The sequence below is a fragment of the Peromyscus leucopus genome, chromosome 1 (assembly GCF_004664715.2).
Source record: "Peromyscus leucopus breed LL Stock chromosome 1, UCI_PerLeu_2.1, whole genome shotgun sequence".
NCBI classification, from domain to species: domain Eukaryota; kingdom Metazoa; phylum Chordata; class Mammalia; order Rodentia; family Cricetidae; genus Peromyscus; species Peromyscus leucopus.
Window position 1 is genome coordinate 11,419,388 of NC_051063.1, and position 22,388 is coordinate 11,441,775.

At 37.8% G+C, this 22,388-nt stretch overlaps 1 protein-coding gene across 1 annotated transcript in view; it reads right to left on the reverse strand.

Moving 5' to 3' along the window:
* Positions 1-22,388, reverse strand: part of Pcsk5 (proprotein convertase subtilisin/kexin type 5) — a 425,182-nt gene that overhangs the window by 248,336 nt on the left and 154,458 nt on the right. Inside the window, 3 exon segments of the mRNA XM_028874891.2 lie at positions 8,510-8,575; positions 8,577-8,683; positions 12,257-12,345. Of these exon segments, the coding sequence (XP_028730724.1) occupies positions 8,510-8,575; positions 8,577-8,683; positions 12,257-12,345 (262 nt within the window).

Below are 22,388 nucleotides of genomic sequence, written 5' to 3' on the forward strand. Positions count from 1 at the left end.
CTTTCCAAACAAAAACCCTCAAAGAAAGTTGGCCTGGACTTGAAAATTTACATATAGATAAAGTGACAGATAAACTCATGACTTAAAAAATAATATTTACTTATTTTTATTATTAGTATGTGTGTGTGTGTGTGTGTGTGTGTGTGTGTGTGTGTGTATATGTGTGTGTGTGTGTGTGTACTCACAGAAGCCAGAGGAGGGCACTGGATTAACTAGAGCTAAAGTTACAGTTAGTTGTGAGCCTCAGCTTCCTGACAGGAATGCAGAGATTTAAACTTTGGTCCCGTAGAAGTGCTTTTAATGCTGAGCCATTTCCTCAGCTCAAGAGAATTCTGTAAAATTTGGTCCTCAACTATTCACAGTGCATTACATGAGTTCTCCAAGGGTGGGATGCAGAGGCAAATGCCAAACTGATGCTAAGCATGTAGTGGGTATTTAAGCTTTTTTGAGTAAAACAACAAGTCAACCATAATATAAGCTTTCCTGAATACAGAAAAGATTCCATTTCAATTTCCTGCTCTTTTTCTAGAGAACATAATTGAGTACACTTGTCAGGAAATGCTGTCAATGTGTCAGACACCTGCTGATAAGTACCAACCATACCAATCACACAAGTCTTATTAAACTTTAATAAACCAAAGTGGACAAGATGGCTTGAAGGCAGGTAGGTTTTGTTACTTGTGCTGTGTTTTCTGTCCTTTGAGAGTTGGCTCACACTTTATTTAGACAGTCCCTCATCATTACAGAGAGACTTTCCCTAAGACAAGGGCTAAGTGCTATTCATCCTTCCATGCCATCTAGCAAAGTGCTGAGCACAGTGGAACGCACAGATAAACAGCGTCCATCAGAAAAAGCTCTGCACTGTCAACTTCTCATTATGCCACCCAGCTCAGTGTCACCTATATATGAAAATTGTCTGTGGTGTCACTTACTTTATGAAATCATTTTCCTATTTAGGATCAGCTAAAAAGATGAAGCCACAAATGTCTCCTTCGATACTATTTGCCAAGGATCTGACTCAAAGCCACTCAAGGGCAAATGGTGACAGGGTGATTTTTATACTGGTCTTTTAAAAGATGACATGTAAAGTCTTATTCTGAAAACCCTATAAAAAATGGGAGAGACCCCATGTGCCCTGCTAAAAGCCTAAGATATCAGTCATGGGAAGCTGTGATTAAGTTTAAAGGGAAAAGAAGATAATACATGCATATAGAACTATGTCTTAAGTTGTAGTATTAATGCAGAACTGAAAGCCAAAGCTTTGGATGGGAGGTTTCAGAAGCATATTGGTTTGAGAAGTCTGTGTAAAAGTTGTTCTAATAGTAAGGACGAGCAAGCAGTCACAGACTGAGCAAACAGTACTAGGGAATTATTTAATAGATGAGTAGGCTGAAGCCATGGGTTTTAGGAAGGCAAACAAGGGAATCAAAGACTATCATCATATAAGAAGATACATTAGTGGTAGGAATTGAATTAAGCAAGTCAGTTCTAGTCCTAAGGTTATGACTGCAAAGATCTAACAAATGCAGCTTAATTTTAAGAGAATAGTTTTATAGAAACTAGAATAAAATTTAATTTCAAAGCACTTTTTTTAATCGTGATGAGATTTTTGTTGTGTGTGGTGCTACATGCTTATAAGGCCAGCACTTGTGAAGCTGAATGAGGATGACTTAGCTTGAGATTAGCTTGGGGTACATAGTATAACCTGGGATACATATCAAGACTCCATAGGAAGTTGGGAGGGAAGGAATAAAGGAGGGAGGGAGAAAGAAATGGCAGAGAGAAAAGAAAAGCTTATATATGGTTAAACTGAAAACCTTGATGAGATAAAGTTAAGTACATCTCTTTACTTTGAAACAACTCAAACCCTTTAATGTATTTTCAAGTCACCAAAAAAACCCATAAAAATGGTAATTCTAATGTACTTGCCAGAAAAAAAACAAAACAAAAACTTATTGATTCCTACCTCATTGTGTTTTGATTTTATAAAGTAAATATGCTCTTAGCATTTTCTTCTGCTAATACCGACCACACATTAATAGTTATCTGAAGATTTCCATGGGATCATTCAGCAATCACAAATTGATTAAATCCAGGCATGTGGGACCATGCCGACTCTCATGGTATTTTACATGATCAGTCAGCAGTTCATCTTTAGTGCCTTGCTTATTTCAGGTGTGAATCTGATTAAGACTTGTAACATTCAGAATCATGGCATTGGATCAGGAACTATGCAGTGCATTTTACAGGCATTAAAATATGAGCTTCTAAGGGAACTGCTAGCATCTAGCTCCATTGACTGGATGAACAAACAGATGATCCCACAGGTTAGCTTCAACCTGAATGAGGAAAGAAAGTGTTATAACCTACATTTTCAAATTGGAGAGCTTGCATTCAGATGCTGGGTACTTTAACCACCGTGGTTTATCAGCATGCTTAACAGTTCAGGTTCATTATATATGGTCAGAGCAATGTAAATGTAGTTTTTGAATAGACACAGCAAATTGACATGGAATTCATTCATATGTCCCTCAACCATTCATTCTTTCGTCACTAAATCCCCACTGAGTGTCAGGCCTGTTCTGAGCATTTGGCATACAATAAAGGATGTAGTCAGACTCTGGACCTTTACAGAGGAGATGATCATAAGATGAACATGTATAACACCACAGAGCTTTAAAGGGGTTTTGGGGTTGGGGTGCACAGGAAGAGCAGGCAGGTGCCCTGTTACAACAAGTTAGATGAGAGCTTGGAGGTCTCTGTGTGTGGAGGTCAATGAGACAGAGCAGCCCTAATGTGTTGCTGGGGTAGAGGTCTGATGCAATGGCTCCAAGAGATTGGAGAGCAGGACCTGGCAGATGGCAATACGGGAGAGGCCACAAAGAATTTCAACCTGAAGGGGAAAGGGAAATGTAGGCAGGAAAATGAAGGGGATACATAGTAAGAAGAAAGAGATTGATCACCTATTCTTTTTTCTAAATTTTATTTTTATGTGTGTGTATTTTTGGACAGCATGTTTATCTATGGACCACTTACATGGCCTGATATCCATGGAGGCCAAAAGAAGACACTGGACCCCCTGGAACTGGAATTACAGATGGTTGTGAGCTGCCATGTGGGTGCTGGGAATTGAACCCGGGTCCTCTAGAAGGACACCCTGTGCTCTTAACCGAGTCATCTCTCCAGCCTAATTTATTCTTTCTAAGATAGGAGAACTAACTGTGTGAATGTGTATTTGATAACAGTTGAAACAGAAAAGCATGATTCAGGAAGAGTCACATGTGTCAAAGAAGACAGAAGGGAACACTCAGCTGAACTTATTAGGGTGCTTTGAGGGCCCTGTTCTGATTTTGATAGCTATGACAGATTAGTTTTCTCTGTTTGTAAGATTTGCAGAATAGTGCCCATCTCACAAGATTATTGTATAGATTAAAAACTAAGAGCCTATTTTGGGTTTAGATGAATGACAGCAGTGAACATATCAGCCAAAATATTAAATGTTCACACCATCATTGTCATCGTCTTTATCTCCATCTTCCTCACCATCAACTTCATCATGATCACATTTCCATTCATTGAGTATAGCCCAAATTACATGATTCAAAAAATTACACTTAATTTTATAGCTCCTGGACATCAAATAAAATGCAATCCTGAGAGAGAGTGAGAGAGAGAGAAAGAGAGAGAGAGAGAGAGAGAGAGAGAGAGGAGAGAGAGAGAGAGAGAGAGAGAGAGAGGTTGTCAACTATGATATGGTGTGTTTAACACAGTTTCTCTGATACAATTTTAGCACATTAATTCTAAAGAGGCTATAAAATGAATCAATTCTGATTTTGTTAAAGTCTTTGAAAGCACTATTACATCCTACTCAGTCAAATGTTTATCTTATAGTAAACAAGTGGGGAGCATTTTGAAATTCAATATTTGGTATGTTTCTGATTAGTTAGCAGAAAGAATGGACACGATCAATACTTGGAAGCTCTGAGAGAAATGCATTTATTTCCCCTGTGAATAGATTTCATGATACTTGTCCTTCTCTCTCCTGCTATCTGATCTGGACAGTGTTCTGTGGTCTGGACAGTACTGCCACCATCTTAATGCTGTCCTGGATCATTGCAGTCTCCCATTCTTGTCCCTCATCAGTCATCTGACAGATGGTATGTCTGCAAGACCTCTGCCCCATTTGAACCTCCAGTGTCTTTCTGTAACAGGATGGAGTGCAAACCCTCTCTGTGACTTAGCAAAGTACTCTGACCTGGTCTTAGCCAACCCCATCCTTCTACTGCTTTCTGATCATACTATTGCTACTGCCTGAGGTACTGTTCTGTCCTAGAAATAAACAGCAACCCTTTGCTATTCAGGGTTTTTGATGCTTTCTCCTCTTGCATAGAATATTCCTCTTCCAGGTCTTCATATGATAGAACTACCTTTTATATCTGCAGATAATGCCTCCTCAGAGAGGACTGTCTACCTTTCCTATCTAAATAGCCCTGCCCCTCCTAGCTACCAGCTGTATTTCATCCACTACATTCATCTCAGTTGAAATATTTGTATGGATTCTCTGCTTGTATTTTGCCTTGTTGATAGGGCGTAGGGACTATTAGGAATTACATATAAAACTTAGTTTTCTTCAGTGTTTATTTTTGGTACTTACGGAGTAGCGACTCACTAAACTTCAAGGGGGGTGAGGATAAATCATTCTAACCCCTGCATGAAGTGGAAGATGTGGCTAGGTCACCAAAGAGCCAACGTGATTTAGGGTCACTGTACAAGCTTTTAGATGTTTAGTTGAAGGCATGTCTTTACCTGCCTTTGTTCTTTAGGTTCTCAAATCACTAAATAGCTCATTTAGTTCTTCTATCGGGCATCAAAGAAGATAAAGTTAGGTTTCATTTGATGCTTCACCATAAGAAGTAGTCAAAATTTTCATTATTGATAAAGACTACCCAAGATCAACTTGAAAGATTGAATGGAATATTCACAGCTATCTAGAGAAACATCTTTTGAGAAAGCAAACAATTTGAGACTAGATACATGAGCAAACAACTCTCTCTCTCTCTCAGTGTACTCACTGACAGAATCACAGTAAAATTGCAGATGTTTTAAATTGCAGACTTCTCTCTTTTGAGCCGGTGGTATGGACAGTGTGACTAGACAGAGAAGGAACAACACAAAAGACCTCAGTGAAGCTCAGAGAATCTGGGCTGACCTGTGCCGTGTTGTTTCCAATCCATCCCAAATAGTAACCTGATGGAGTCACTGAAAATTCTGCAATGTGGGCAGGAGCTAGGAGAGAAGGATGAGGGGCGAGGGACAAATATAAACAGCACTTTTGAAGAAGACACCTTTTCTCTAAATACTTCTTATTCAGACAGTGCATTAATGACCTTCTTGTGGATTATTACCTCACTGAATACTCATAAGATCTCTGTGAATGAGTACATTATCATACCACGTTAGAAGAAGAAATGGAAGCAAGGCATTTGATTTTGTTAGAGTCAGAAGTAAATGAGAAATACTAGACTTGACTTTAGCTTAACTTGAAAGCTTCACTATACCGAATACATGAAAACACTATCCAATCAATTTTGTCTTATTTCAATGGTTTATTGCTGCCATTTCAGATTTAGATGGGCGACGAACCAGAAGATAAATCTCTCCTTTTAAAAGTTACTGCTTTTGCTACTCCTTCAACTCTAAAACTTAATGGTTCATCTTAAAACTGAAGTCCCTTTTTGTTCAGATTAATCCCCAAAAGATCTACAAAGGAATGCTGAATAAATCATGCTATCCTTATTCTTTCCAGTTTTGGGTGATGGATACTGAACCTAAGGCTTTATGCATGCTAAACACATGCTTGATTTCTGAGCTATATCACAGTCCCTAAATTAGGGTACTGCAAGTTTCCTAAAACTTTGAAACAAATAAAACCAGTGAGCCCTATTTCTAAGGGCTTCCCTGGAATGATGCCCATAGGATCTACGCAGAGATTCAATGTGATTCCCAGTTGGCAGGTTAATGTGGTTAAGGGTATGAAAAGATGTTGCAGCTGTACTTAACAACAACTGACTACTGGGGTGGGGAAATCTATTATTAACTTCTTCCTTACATACTTTTTGCATATGACTTACCACAATAAAAAGTGTTTCTTTTGCATTTAAAGTTAGCTTAATTTTTCTACATCATTTATTTCTAAAAGTACTATGTGTTTGAATTGTTTCTCACATGATCTGTTTTTGAACCTAACTTTAAAAAGGAAACACTTTTACAATCAAAGTGACATTTTTATCTGCTTTATGAATTAAGATTATAGTTTCTGCTGAGCTACAGACTCTCCAGTAAAAATAAATTTACAAACATTTTCTTGGCACCTTATTACTTACCCACATGCCCACTAGTCAGTTAGCAAACCTACCTATTAAGCTTGGGCATTCTTTATGTATGAGTATAACCACGAGGCTATGAGGCTTGGACATTCTTTTTTTTTTTTTTTAAAGATTTATTTATTTGTTATGTATACTGTGTTCTGTGTGCATGTTTGCCTACAGGCCAGAAGAGAGCATGAGATTCCATTATAGATGGCTGTGAGCCACCATGTAGTTGCTGGGAATTGAACTCAGGACCTCTGGAAGAACAATCAATGTTCTTAGCCTCTGAGCCATCCTCCAGCCCTAAGGCTTGGACATTCTTTATATGTATGAATACAACCATGAGGCTATGAGGCTTGAGAATTTTTTATATGTATGTGTACAGCCATGAGGCTATGAGGCTTGGGCATTTTTTATATGTATGTGTACAACTGCAAAGCTATGTTCATTACTAATAAAGGATTTTCATATTATTGAGAAATTTCAGTTCTCCCTTTCTTATGAGTACAATGCACTCATAATTGGAAGATGCGAACTAAACTCAAATAGCTATTCAACTGGTGGTATACTGTGCAATAATAGTAATTTGTAGTTAACAGGTTTGACAATGAATCAGCAGATGACATAGGGTATACTCATTTGATATTAAGACTCTTTGAAAGAAAAATTCTAGGCAACAAGTTACTATCTATCTGTTATTATATATCTATTAAAAGTATACAAAAGTAACTGAATATGGACAGAACTAGAAAAGAAAATGTCTTCACAACCCCGACTTTTTTTTCTTTCTTTCTAGAAAGTGCTTACAAAACAAGTGTGTTTTCCTCCTCAAATCCATTTCAGAATAGTCATGGGATGGCTTAGTTCAGGCTTTGGCTAAAAATCTAACCCAGGATCATAAAATTATGCAAGACTCACTATGATTTTTATTCCTGCTCAAACATTGCACTAATCAACTGAATGCATCCCACTGTTCCATATCCGGGCTGAATCCACAAAAACACTGTGGTTAGCATCATTTGTAGTAAACTAAATTTGATGCAGCAAACATTTACAAAGTGCTCAGTAGAATTCAATACATCCTCTTAGTTTTGTAAAAGTCCATATAATATGTATAAAGGGCATTTTCTGCACTCCTGGGACTTAGACTTTCGTGAGGAAGATACGCCTAGAATGAACTCTGGTATAAAATATAAGTATGACTGAACTTTACCCAGCATCAGTAAGACTATCAAACACAGTGAGCCCACAGGAGGGGACTAAAGTTAGCTAATTCCAGTGTGGGCTTAGAGAGGCTTCTGGGAAGATGTAGCTTTTCAGAAGACGATTGAAGGACTTGGGGGAAGTGCAAGGGAAACAGAATGTGTTGACAATGTGGACAATGAACAAGAGTGGAGGATGTTTGCAAGGCAATGGAATGGGAAGATAAGAAAGGCAAGGGAGGTTAGGGTCAGATCAATGGCATCATTCAGAGAATATATATATCATGTAACTCCAAGTTCTAGTCATTAGTAGGAGAATGAAAGACCCCGCTTCTGGTGGAGCACCCCTCTCTCCACGAGGATAAGTTCTAGCATCTTCACTTTTATTTAATTTAAGACAATTTAAGTTCTGTAATTTGAAACAAACCTTCTATTATAATAGATTGTGGAGCTCGGTTTTCTGGGGACAGTGTTTAGTCACTCTTTCAGTGACATCAAAGAAAATGCTAAATTAACTGATTAGGGAGATCTGGTGCCCACAGAAAAATAATATCATCTTTGGACAGAAGTGAGACTCAGTGACACCAAGGGGAGATGTCAGAGGTCCTTGCTGCATGTTCTATCAACACCATATGGAGACTGTCAATACCTACTCAATTGCTCAGCCCCAGGAATTTGCTTCTCAAAGTGTCACATTTATGTATTAATTAACGCATTTCTTCTGTGCAGCTCTAAACATCCAAGTACACTGTTCATGCTATAGCAAAGACTAACTCTTGAGTTCCTTGGTAGACCAGAAACAACTCATGATGCCAGTGTTCAAGACTTCTTTCCAGTGGCCACTTGGCCCCTGAGCTTCAGTAATCCTCTAGCCTGGATGCTGGCAGGCATACACACTCTGCATATGAAAATCCTCACCCCAGATGCTTTGAAACCTACCATTCTCACACCGTTCTCAAAGGCTTGCCGGGTGAGAGGAGCTGGCCCATCCACGGTCTTGCCATCGATCATCTGGGCCCCAGCTGGCACTGTAGATGTGCACATGCTGTGGGTTGTAGCTGACAGACTTCGCTTCTACCATGTCTGTGACATCGCCATCCAGCATTCGCACACCTTCAAAGCAGAAAGGAGCAAGCTTGTTACTTATCCCCATTAGATGATACCTAAACAATCCACGTAGACAATGTTGGGTAATAAAGAATACATTTTAAAAATATTTTAAATTATTTATTTATTTATTCAATTATAATGTGTATGTGTATGTCTGCCTGGGTTTTATGTGTGACATGTGTGTGTAAGAAACCCTCAGAGGACAGAAGAGGGCACTGAGACCCCTAGAACTAGAGTTACAAGCAGTTGTGAGCCACCATGTGGATGTTGAGAACAGTGTAAGAACAGTGGGCACTCTTGACCATCTCCCTAGCCCCAAGAATACATTTTAACCAATACTTCAGTGAGCATTTTCCTGGCAAAAGGTTCCATACAGTTTGTAGAAGCTATCCTGTCTTGGGGAGATAGGAAGTTTCACTGTGTATAAAAGAGCAAAATTTTATTCAAAAAAATTTTTTTTTAATTTTATATTCTTTTTCCGAGGTTCCAAATCTTTCTATCTTTCCTGCCTTTTTGTTAAGTGAGTATTTGACAAAGATACTCAAGCAATCTACCATCCTAAATTCCTTTCCATTGAATAACTTGGGCTCATAGATGTAGAAATGTTCTAACCTTAGCACTTTGGTAAAAGTTGCGAAGTTGCCAAGCTAGCTTGGTCTCATTTCCCATATGCCCTATAATATTGGACAGACATAAACTTACTCCATTTCTTTGTTGCCAAGTTATTTACAAGTCAAATAACGGATGATAATATGTTTAACACTACAAGTAACTCTCAAGATGTTTTAGCGACACTGAGTCGTTAGTCTTCATTTAAGCTCATTCCTATCAGTCAGAAACGCAGAATTAATACCATTTTTCAAAAATAGTCACTAATATAGTGAGAAATAAATTATATGTCAAATGCCAATTTTCCCTTTTTATTCTGTATTTTGGGAACTTACAACAATAATATAACTTTTAATCATTTAGTAAAGGGAAAACTTGTTTACACTAAATATCATCACTAAGACTTGTACTGTTTTATATTTTAAAAGTTTTATTATTTATTTTATGTATGTGGGTATTTTGCCTGCATATATTCCTTGTGCATCACATGCATGCCTGGTACCAGAGGAGGCCAGAAGAGGGTGTCAGATTCCCTGGAACTAGAGTTTACATAACATTATTGAGCCACCATGTGGGTGTTAGGAATCAAACTTGGGTCACTTGTCTATAGTTTTACTTTTTATATTTTTAATTAATACACGCAATTGTACACAATTCTGGATTATTATAGAATATTGTCACTTTGGGTGACTTTTCTTGTGTTATGGTGTTAATTAATGAAGCAAGTAACTTAGGACAATGTTCTGCACGTCCTGGGTCCTGAACAGCCATTGCTATTTTTCAATTATTATGCATATTTTAGGCTAGTACACACACTTTTAGAGCAAAGGCAGACACACTACTTCATCTTATTACATTGTATTTAGAAGCAACTTCCTGCACAGCAGGCTGTAAATTAAATACTAGAACTGCTCCCAGTTAAGCAACTAGAGGGTCAGGTGAGAACATGAAAGCATCAGTATAACACCTGGACTTGGGTTTCCTGTCATGCAAGTCATGTGTCTGCTAAATCATCCTTAGAAGGTCATGAGCTTTTTGACTGAAATTACATAAAGAATTCATTTCATAATTTAGTGCAGTTTAAAGATTAGAAGTTGCTTCATCTTTTCTTATTCCATTACAAACTTTTTTTTTTTTTTTTTTTTTTTTTTGAGACAAGGTTTCTCTATGTAGTTTTGGTGTCTGTCCTGGATTTTGCTCTGTAGCCCAAGCTGACCTCAAACTCACAGAGATCCACCTGGCTCTGCCTCTCGAGTGCTGGGATTAAAGGTATGAGCCACTATTGCGTGGGTCCACTACGAACTTTATGTCTTGGGTCTGAGGAGTCAAATTCTACTTTAGAATATTCTTACTTAGAACATTTTTGAGTCATTGCCGTACATTTATCTTTTTAAGGAAGTACGGTTAAGCTTGGTCAGCAGCTATGAGGGAGTTCAGTTTATTCACTTCTTCCCTCAGGGTCAGACAGAGTGCTGGGTCAGCCAGTGCTGGGAATGCAATCGCAGCAATAGAGGACATAAGCTCATAGGTGAGAGGTGACTGTTGGCAGTACCCAGGTAGCCTTGGATCTGATCCTCCTGGGGGGACAGGGGGCTCCTTCACTCTTATCACACCTCAGGAAGAGCCTCTGTCCTTATCAGAGCAGATGTTCCTGAGTGCAGCTATTTATTGGGCAACAAACTGTCAACCTCAGAAATTAAGGGTGAAAGAGAAAATAAAGCATTCAGACATTTTCTGACATTGCTGGTGGTCAAGGGGATCTCGGGAACCTGCTTTAAGGACAGCTCCACCATGGTTCCTCCATCTGTAGCTTTGTTTCTGCTGATATCAGTTACCATGGTCAACTGAAGTCCAAAAATAGGACATGGGAAATTCTACAAGTAAACGATTCATGTTTCAAGTAACCTTTCTTACAATATTTTGTTATAATTATAATTGTTCCATTTTATTGGTTGTTGTTAGCGTCTTGCTATGCTCAGTTTGGCAGTTAAATGACCACAAGCATTCATAAGACAAAGCAAAGCTATATACAGAGGGCTGGGAACTGTCTGCTTGAGGAAGCTACTGGGAGTCTTGGCTGCAGACGTTTGAAGTCATCTGACACCCTTTAGCCTACCTGGGGGAACATCTTCAGGCCTAATGATGAAGTCACTGGGGTCTATGAGGATGCTGTCTTCCCATTTGTGTGCGGCTGTGGCAATCATTTGTTGCTTACAACAATGATTGTAAGTGGGAAAGTCGGAGTCCACATTTTCAGCACTTTGGTTCATACCGTGTTGGTTAGATCTTTATAATAAACATACCTGTGCCTGAGTTTGAGTATATGTGAGCATACATACATGTGAACACACAAACACACAGATATGATGCATACCTGTCTGTTTGCCTCTCTATCTATCTGCATACTCTAGCTATCTACACACACATACATATGTATATTCTGGACTCATGGGAACAGTATCACTACATTATGGGATTCTAAGAAGAAATTTTACCATTTAGTATTTTGAGTTACAATTAAAAGGCACCTTTTAAAAGCTTAAGCACCATATCCAAAAAATACATTTTTTCTGTTCTGAGGCTATCTTAAAATGCTTCTTCATAAAGATATTGTGGTTTCACGTTTTTTTTTGTTTGTTTGTTTATTTGTTTGCTTTGCTGGTTCTTCATGACCCATGCACCAATTCTGAGTTAGTATCAATGGAACACATTTCTGTGGTCACCACTGGGTAACATTTTTTTTTTTTCCCATCTACTTAGAAAAACTGTATCTGTGACATATTGGGGGTCAGTGGCAAGTGTCCATCATTGTCCTGACCATCATCTTCCACGAGGTTACTGTGCAGTCAGCAGCAGTTGCGCCCTGCCATGCATAGATACGCCCAGCCCTAGCTTGAAAAGGGTTTGGAAAAGCAGTTAGCCAAGAGCTTCCTGGCTCCCGTGTATATCCTTGGAAGTGTCCCATACCTCCAATCTTGGCGTTGAAAGCGATTCCAACGGTGCAGTGAGAGTTGTTTGCCGCGGCTGCCACTTCTCCAGCACAACGGGTCCCATGCCTGCAGCAGAAGAGACACGGTTTCTAAAGTAAGATAGTCTGTTCTCACCAGCTCCGTGCGTCACTGTCAAAGTGGTGAAGAAAAGTATCCAGCTGTGGGTGTTTCAAGAACTTCCTACCCAAGTCGCACTCAGCTTGTCTATGGCAAATTATTTAGGACTTCATCATGTGATTTGGAGTTGTATTCTGAAGATATTTATTTTTGATACCTTGCTGTGCTAAGTAGAAAATCACCCTAGAGGCTGAAACTGACCCACATGACTTGTTGGGGATCGTTTTGCTTGTACTCTCTAATAAGCAGCCACCAGGCACATGTGACTATTAGACACCTAGAACATGGCTGCAGAAATATCATCTCAAGTTTTAATTTTATTTAATTTTGAATAAATTTAAAGACTATCTTGGTTCTGGTACAAGAAATGTCACAAATATGGTTATAAAAGTTTGCTCTTTTTAACTTCATTTTTCTGAGAATTTCATGAGTACTATATTTACATTTTTCCCCGTTTCTACTCCCTTCTCTTCCTTCCAACTTCTCTTGTGTCCTCCCAACTTGCTCTCAAATACATGATCTTTTCTTCAATAATTATTATTGTCTGCTTTTTAAATTGTGCACTTAAATACAGACCAAGTAATTCCAATGAAAATTTATTATCTAAGTGTAATATAGTATCGAATTACAAAGATACTGCATAAAATAAATATCTTAATAATTGCTTTAAACAAATTGATATAAATTATTGAGGCATGTCAAGACTTAGTTCATTTGTTCCTTTTCTTATAATTCTTAAAAATGTGGTCATTAGAAAAGAAGGTATGGGTTAAAAATTTTTTTTTGGAAAAGAATTTCTGGTTACTTTTTTCCCACAATGCTCCTTGATCAGAAATATCTTCTTGGGGCTGGAGAGATGGCTCAGAGGTTAAGAGCACCGACTGCTCTTCCAGAGGTCCTGAGTTCAATTCCCAGGACCCACATGGTGGCTCACAACCATCTGTAATGAGATCTGGCACCCTCTTCTGTATAGATAATAAATAAATAAATAAATAAATAAATAAATAAATAAATAATTCTTAAAAAAAAAAGAAATATCTTCTTGCTGAAACAAAGGTATTGTTTGGAAGAAAACAGATGCAAAGATTGCCACACAGAGTGAATCAAATTAGCTTCAAGAAGACAAATATGGCATGTTTTCATTTGTGGATCTTAGATGGTATATGGATGCATAAAACTAAGCATGCGTATCTGCAAATAGAAAGGACTTAAGGAGGAAGGGAGGGCACATGGAGGGAATATACTTAAAATACATTATATACTTGAATAAATATGTCCTTATAAGGCCCAGAAATGTGCACAATGTTATGACAGGAGCAGCAGAGGAGGTTCAAATATAAAGAACAGACTGTTCAGAAGTCATGGCTTGGGGCATATCATGGCTTAGAACGCAGTATTAAGACAATTGCTCTATCACCACTGAGCCCAGAGGAAAAACACTAAAACAGGACTAATGTCTGCCATGGCTCAGGAAGAGAGCTGAAAACTCTATGGTGTGAGTGTCCTGTCTGGTGCCCATTTCTGCCTTCATTTTAGAGCTGAAAACACCTAGAGGCATTTTAGATGTAACGACATCTGTGGAAAGAGAAGACAGCTCCCAAGCTACCAGCTCCCAGTCTTTGAAATTCCATTCCACTGTTCTTTATTTTATATTACATCTGCTATGGACTAATTGTCATGAGACATAATTAATGTCCCTCCAACTGTAAACAACTTACAGGCTCAGAGGTATGCTTATTAAAAGAGATATTCCATACTGCTCTTTTCACTTAGTAATGTCATACATATATTTCTCTACAAATATTAATCTGGCTATATTAGTGGCTACTAATACACTGGATTATTCTTCGTGTGGTAGTATAAATAATGTATGATTATGTACTTATTTGGCTATATGTATACCCACATATACTCACAAATTCTTTTAATATACGTTTTATTCCCAGAATGTCACCCAGGTTTTTACTAATAAGAACAAGGTTGTGAACAGCCTTTGAGCATATATATCATTTACCAACTGAAGATAAGTTACAAGAAGTAGAACTACTGACCAAAGAGGGCAGTGGACAGAAACTGATAACAACTTGCAAAAAAAAAAAAAAAAGGAACTAAAGTACATGAAAAGATGTCTTTAACAATATTGGTATAGGGTTGTGGAGAGGGAGCAGTTGGTAAAGTGCTTGCTATACAGACATGAAGACCTGAACTCATCCCCAGGGCCTATGTAAAAAAAGTCAATGGCAGCAGCATGTGCCCGTGAGGCAGATCCCCGGAGTTTGCTAGCTAGCCGTTCTAGATGAATCCATACATCTACATCCAATGAGATGTCTCAAAAAATAAGGTGGAAAAATATTGAAGAAGATAGTCAACGTCTATCTCTGGCACACACACATAGACACAACACCTAAATGCCAGTATGACTGGCGCACACACACACACACACACACACACACCACCCAAAATGAGTGTATGTCTTACACACACACACACACACACACACACACACACCCTAAATGCCAGTATGTCTACAATATATGCATACAATGTATGTGCCAGAGAGAAAGTGAGAGGAAAAAAAAGGGAGGGAAAGATCATAAGCAAAGTTGAATATCATTATGAAAAATGGAGAAAATATCTGTACAAAGCCCTGTGTATGAATTTTCAGTCTCTTGTCTTTGCTCATTTCACACAAAAAAGTATCTAATTTCTCATTCTTTGCCTTGACCGAACATCATTGGAACTGCTTACTCATTATTTCCACTTGTTTTATGAACAGCTCTTCTGAAGCCCTGGTTCAAAATGCTCACTGCCTTTCCTGTCATAGCTGTTGTAATTCTAAACGGTCTTATTAAATAAGAAACACAGAGCCAAATGCAGAGTTAAAAGCCCAGAGATCGAGCAGTAGCCAAGAGCTAAGACCACCTTATCTTACCACTCACTGCTGTCCTTCCCCAGAGAGAGAAAGAGAGAGAGAGAGAGAGAGCTTCTTGTGTGCTGTCTTTTTATTGCCTTTCTGTTCTGCCTTCTCATTGGTTCTAAACCCAAACACATGACTTTCTTGTCACTGCCTGTCTATACAGACCTCCAGGTCTCTATGGTTCATACTGAGATTAAAGGTTCGGTTCACCATTTGGCTGTGTCCGTGAACACACAGAGACTCTGCCTGCCATGTGATCAGATTAAGGGTGTGTGCCACCACCGCTGGACTTCTGCAAAATGGCTTGCTCTTAGCTCTGATCCCCAGGCAACTTTATTTATTAATATATAAATATAATCACATTTCAGCACAAATAAAATATCACCATAATCTGTTGTAAAAATGTGTCCCAATTTGAGAAGTGTCATTTTTCACTGAAGGGAATCTTAGGCTGTCACACCCATAGTTATCCTTACCAGATAATATATTTGTGTGTGTGTGTGTGTGTGTGTGTGTGTGTGTGTGTGTGTCCGTATATGTGCAGAAGTCAGAGAAAACTGTGGACTTGTTTTTGTCTGTCTACCTTTATGAAGGCTTCTGGGATCGAACTCAAGTCCATTTACTTACTGAGCCATCTCACAAGCCTGAGTTGTATCACTTAAATTATTAGAAAAACTTTCAAGTTCTAAAAGAATGATTATTTCTTTCATGAGTCTCCAACACAACTGATAATTTTCCCTTGAGCCCAGCAATTGTTAAGCCTGAGTGTTTATTCTATGCTTGCTGAATATTATCTCAAGTTGTAAGTTATTCTTATTCAAATGTCTATTTCTTTTGGTAAGTCCATTATTCAAATATTATATCATATCAATTATTAATTAATTCTGAGTGATATTTGACCATGAATGCCTATAATTCTGCCTTTTTTCTTTGACACATGGATTACATATAATTTTGATATTTTAAAGTGTACACATATAGTATTTAAAAACATATTGAACACTTAATTACCTTGCAATGTAAGGATATAATTTCTTAACAAACCAAATTTTGCAAGAGTTAGACAATACCTGAGTCCATGGTCAGTGTCAGCAACTGTTCTGTGACTGAAGCAGATGTACTCTATACATTCTCGAATTGTTCCTGTACGCCCATTATGTAAAGCCTGCTTAATATTCTGGATTTATAACCTTCATTGCAGTTCTATCTATTTTGTTAAATTTAGTACAGAATCATTAACCTTCTTTGTGAAATGAACATTTTAGGACTGTGTTAATACTCAGTAACTTCTACAGTAGAAAAAAAATCTGATTATATTTAAATCACTTACTACTTTGCTTTACTTTCATTTTATACTTATATTGGATATATCTCTTTAAGTGAACAGTTTTCCTGAAGCTAAGATACTTTTCACTAGCCTGGCATCATAGCACATGCCTTTAATCCCAGCACTAGGGAGGCAGAGTAAGGCAGATCTCTGTAAGTTCGAGGTCAGCCCAGTATAATTAGTGAGACACTTTTCTTAAAAATCTTATTTATTTATTTATTTATTTATTTATTTATTTATTTATTTATTTATTTATTTAATATTCCAACAGCAGCCTTCCCTCACTTCTCTCCTCCCACTTCCTCTTCCTCCCTGCTCAATCTAGGCATGTGGATTTTCACCAGCAGACTCTGAGTAAGTTGGATATGCTGTACTGAGGAAAGGTAAAGAGCCACATGGCAGAATGTAGATTAAAAAATGGGTTAGTTAAGTTGTAAGAGCTGGTTGGAAATATACCTAAGCTAAAAGTCAAGATTTCATAATTAATAGTAAGTTTCCATGTCACTATTTGAGGGCTGGTGGTCCTACAAAGAAAAGTCTGATGACAGTGGGCACAGTTGAGCAAGTGTCCTTGTGGTGTGACTGAGCATCCTTTGGTTATATGCCCAAGAGTGGTACCACTGGGTCTTAAGGTAGATTGATTCTCAATTTTTTGAGAAACTGTCATATTGATTTCTAATTCACACACCTATGGACACTTGGTTTTTGACAAAGAAGTCAAAACTATACAATGGAGAAAACAAAAGCATCTTTAACAAATGGTGCTGGCATAATTGGATGTTGACATGTAGAAGAATGCAAACAGATCCATATCTATCATCCTGCACAAAACTCAAATCCAAGTGGATCAAAGACCAAAATATAAATCTAGTTACACTAAACCTGACAGAAGAAAAACTGGGGAACAGCCTTTAATGCACTTGCACAGGAGATGACTTCCTGAATAGAACACCTGTAGCACAGACACTAAGATCAACAATTAATAAATGGGAACTATCAATAAATGAATTAATAAATGAAACTGAAAAGCTTCTGTAAGGCAAATGACACTGTCAATAGGACAAAATGGCAGCCTACAGAATGGGAAAAGATCTTTACTAAACCCACATCTGACAGAGAGCTGATCTCCAAAATGTATAAAGAACTTAAGAAACCAGACATTAAAAAAAAAAACCAAATAATTCAATTAAAAAGTGGGGTACAGATCTAAACAAAGAATTTTCAACAGAATAATATCAAATGGAACAGAAACACTTAAAGAGACGTCCATCATCATTAGCCATCAGGGAAATGCAAATCAAAATGACTCTGAGATTCCATCTTAAACCTATCAGAATGGCTAAGATCAAAACACTGATGACAGCTTATGTTGGAGAGGATGGGGAGCAAGGGGTACACTCTTCCATTGCTGGTGGGAGTGCAAACTTGAGACACTTTTTAAAGCAAAACAAAACAAAGATATCTTTCACTAGGGGGAAGCCCATTTAGAGTAACTGCTTATTGGTGCATTCATGTCCAGTGCAGTTATTTTCACTGTGTTAGAAATTCTCTTACCATATGGTAATCCTATGAATTCAATCATAGAAACTGAACAACAGGAAATGTAAACTCATTTTCTTCTTTTTACAAACAACACACACTTGAGAGTGTCTAACTTGAGTTGCCCATGTCTCATCCCCATATATGAGATACACATGATGAGAGCCACTCTTTGGATTTTTTTAAACCCTAGAAATTACATTACTGTTACTAATCTGAACAATGTTTGTTTAGAGTTACAAGTACATTCTTCACTTTATTTTGCTTTGCAGTTTGTACTCTCTTCTGGCATCTTTGATGTCCAGCTCAGAGTTTTTTGTTGGCTCCAGAAAAAGCGACTTGTTAATGAAAGCAATTAAGCCATCCAATAATTCTGTACTACCACCACCTCAAAGATGTGCACAGTCTCCCACTGGCTATTGTTTCAGGCAGCAAGTCACTGGTCTATACAATTTCTTTCTGAGCACTTTGCAGATTTTTCTTAGAAATACCTTAGAAAATATTCTGTGGAATTCTTATAATGGCAATATCTAATTCTGCAGCTATTATCTCTAAAAGCTGTCTTCTCATCATTCTTCCCACTTTTCCCTTTTAGGGTCAATGAATTATCAGTTTATATATTTGTTTATTACTTTAGTGGCTAATCTCTGAGACCTCACAGTTCTCTCTTTATATATTGCATCCTGTATAATTCTGTCAGTTTTCTACTTCACCTATCTTATCCTCAGTCATGTCAATTCCACTATTTAATCCATTCAAGATGGAGTCACTTCAATTTCTGTTTTACTTTTTAAAGTTCATTCTGTTCTTTAAAATATAATCCGCTTAGTTGATTCTGATAACCTCCTTTTCTTAACACCTTTTGATATTCCTTTCTTTACACACGGAAATTAAATACAAGAATTATAAAATAAAAAAATCCAATTAAATTATCATGCTTGCTGCTAAATGGTTTTTTATGGTGCCATTTTCCAAATGTAACTGATGACTATTCCAGTGATGGAGTCATGTTGCTTGTACTTTTGTTTTGTGCATTTCTCTGAGGTTCATGGGGAAAGCTCATTCCACCAAAGAAATTTTAAATTTGTTTCTGCAGCTATGTGGTGTTCAACCAACAGAAGCAGTATGAATTACAGGTCTGATTCTAAGTACTGTTAATACTTAGAATTCTTAAAAGTTATATTATATACTCATTTATTTCCTTGTGCTACCTCCTACCTACCTGAGCAAGCCCAATGAACCATCTGGTTCACTGTATAGTCCTTTCCTCGTTGAGGTGATGGTGTTTCAAGGTCCCTTTATACACAAGAGTTCTTTTTCTTGTCCCATTAAACTATGCACTGTCTTCTTCTGCCCTCTCTGGGTTTTCTGAAATAGATCTCCCATCTGGACTGGGCCTGGTTGCTCAATCGTGACAAGCATGTGCTCAGTCAGTCTTATGTACTTGTATCTTCCCAGAGAAATTTTCATGGTGTCCCACCAGTTTAGTCATCCACAAAATGTGCTTTAATACTTTTCTGGGAAATCTGGAGGTACTGTACTAGGAGCTATAATAATGAATGTCTGTTTCCTTGCACCATTTATAAATGGAATAATTAGGTTGGTGCTGCACTCCTCAAATGTAACAAAGGTTGGCACCAACTACATACATCTTTAATGCACAGCACATGCTCTCAATTGACATTTCCTTACAATAAAGTTTCTTGCAAAAACTTCTTTTTATTGTTCTTCATAGCAAAATATAAAGCATTTTTATGAAATAGTGTGAATTATATGAGGTGAACCCCCTTTCTCCTACTTACTCATGTTGAAAATATCAGTTAGATAATATGCCACAGCATAATGCCTCTGACTGTGCAAATGACTAGCTAAACTACATTTAAACAACCTATGAGCTTTGGATGGCAATGATCGCTACCCCACAAAATGCCAGTGATCTTTTTACTTTTACATCTTAGTTAGACTCAGTATTTTGACATGGATTTACAACAAATCACAGGGGAGTAATTATCATTATGACTGGTTTGAAGTTCAAGTGTGTGAGCAAGTCGCAGAAAAGAACAGGGGTGGGCAGCATCGATAATGTCATGTCAGTTAAACACTAAAGTCAGAAACACAAGTCTGTTTTTCAGATGTAGTTTGGTTCAAAGACCAGAATATGTGTGTTAGAATATTTTTAGTATAGTGAGAGGAACTTTAGTCTAGAAAATATACACAATATTACACTGTAGCATAAAGAACACCTAAATAAGAGCTTTACTCCAAAGCACATGTAGTGAAAACTCCCTAGAAATCAGGCCCTATTATAATCCTACCTGTGAAACTTGTGAAAAATAACCCAGTTGTACAAGTTACAATAGATCTGTATATCACTGACTTAAAAGAAAATGAACACTGAAAAATAAATTGAACATGGCCACACTACACTGTAAAGGTGTTTCTCAATGCATCATTCCTCTGGGATATTTTCAGGATCCTGGAGAGTATGAAATATTTTGTTACATAATTTTCCCTCAATAAAGAATTTAAATTCAAGATAGTCTTGTCATAAAAGCCATTTTTATCTTTGGTCTACTTCTCTTTCTTACCAAGTTTTATCATCTACTCCACCCTGTTCTTTACAAAACTCCAATGTAATTGAAGGGCTCAAGCCATTTCTCTTGGATTGTTTTACTGAAAAGTTGGAAATTAACATGAGAGTATCTGCTAATTACTGTCTATATATTGTGAACTCATAAAACAAGGCAAGGTGGATGTACGTCTTCCCTCACAGTTAAGGTATGCTGTGTAAGCTGGGATTAGAAATAGTCATCCCCTTCCTGCCCTCACGCCTTGTCTGTTCAGCACACTGCTGAGTGAATTTCATGCCCTCCCTAGGAGTTAGTTGTGTTAGAAATCTGCTGTGGATATCGCTCTGTATAAATAAAATGCTGATTGGCCAGTAGCCAGGCAGGAAGTATAGGCGGAACAAGCAGAGAAGAGAATTGTGGGAACAGGAAGGCTGAGTCAGGAGACACTGCCAGCCGCCACCATGAGTACCAATATGTAAGATACTGGTAAGCCATGAGCCATGTGGCAAGGTATAGATTTATAGAAATGGATTAACTTAAGATATAAGAACAGCTAGCTAGAAGCCTGAGCCATTATACCAAACAGTTTAAATAATATAAGAGTCTGTGTGTTTATTTTATAAGTGGGCTGCAGGACTGCCAGGGCTTGGCGAAAGCTGGAGAGAAACTCTCCAGCTACAGAAATCCTAACTTACTTGAGCTTTCATAGATCTACAGTAAGATGTGAGCAAGCTCAGCAATGAGCCAGAGATCATGATGGATGTGGAGCTCTTTCTTGGAACCTGCCATCACATCTCATGGAGATTGTTACATGTGCAGAAATCTAGCAAAGGCAAGTGGTGAAATAACTACTGTCTTCCTTCTTCTCCTGCCATAAGAATCTCCAACTATCCACGGATTCTGCCAATCACCACCGATGTTCTTCCTGTTTGACATCTGGCATGCCCCCTTTTTTATTGAGAATGTTCATTTTGTATAAATCTCAGAGCAAATCACGTATTTTTTTTTTTTTTTTAAAAAAAGCCTTCTTAGAGGGGGAAGAGACAGCAAGGTATAGGGAAATATTTTCCAACAAACAGTTCAAAAGTGGTGTCCTTGACTTTTCTTGTCGTATGTGATAATGCTATATTTATATTATACTCACTCTGAATGCCACATTAAACTTGCCAAGTAGGCAAAGCAGACAGGATTTCTCTTCCTTTACAAATGGGAATGATTATCTTGGCAGATGGTGAATGGAAGGCATGAAACATAGGAGGACAAAGAGTAGCCCAGAGTGTCCTGGGCATGTGACTATGGCTTTTCAGGACCCAGCCAACCCTGACCTCCAGGCCCAAATTCCTCAGATTCTTAATGGAGACCCAGATCTTATCATTTGTTTGCCCACAATCCTACTCCCTGACTGCAGCTGATGCTCTGGAAGACACAGGAAAAGTGTATTTGACAGCATTATTCTTCAACAACCACATTATCCTAAAACATGGGCCTAGACCTATGGCATTTCCCCTTCCTCTCTCTATACACTATAGCTCACCATAGCTCACAAAAGCAATTCTTTTTCTTTTTTGGTTGTTAACCAAAAGAATATAAAAACTTATCCTAGTCCACATCTAAAGAAATTATTTTGTTTATCAGAAAC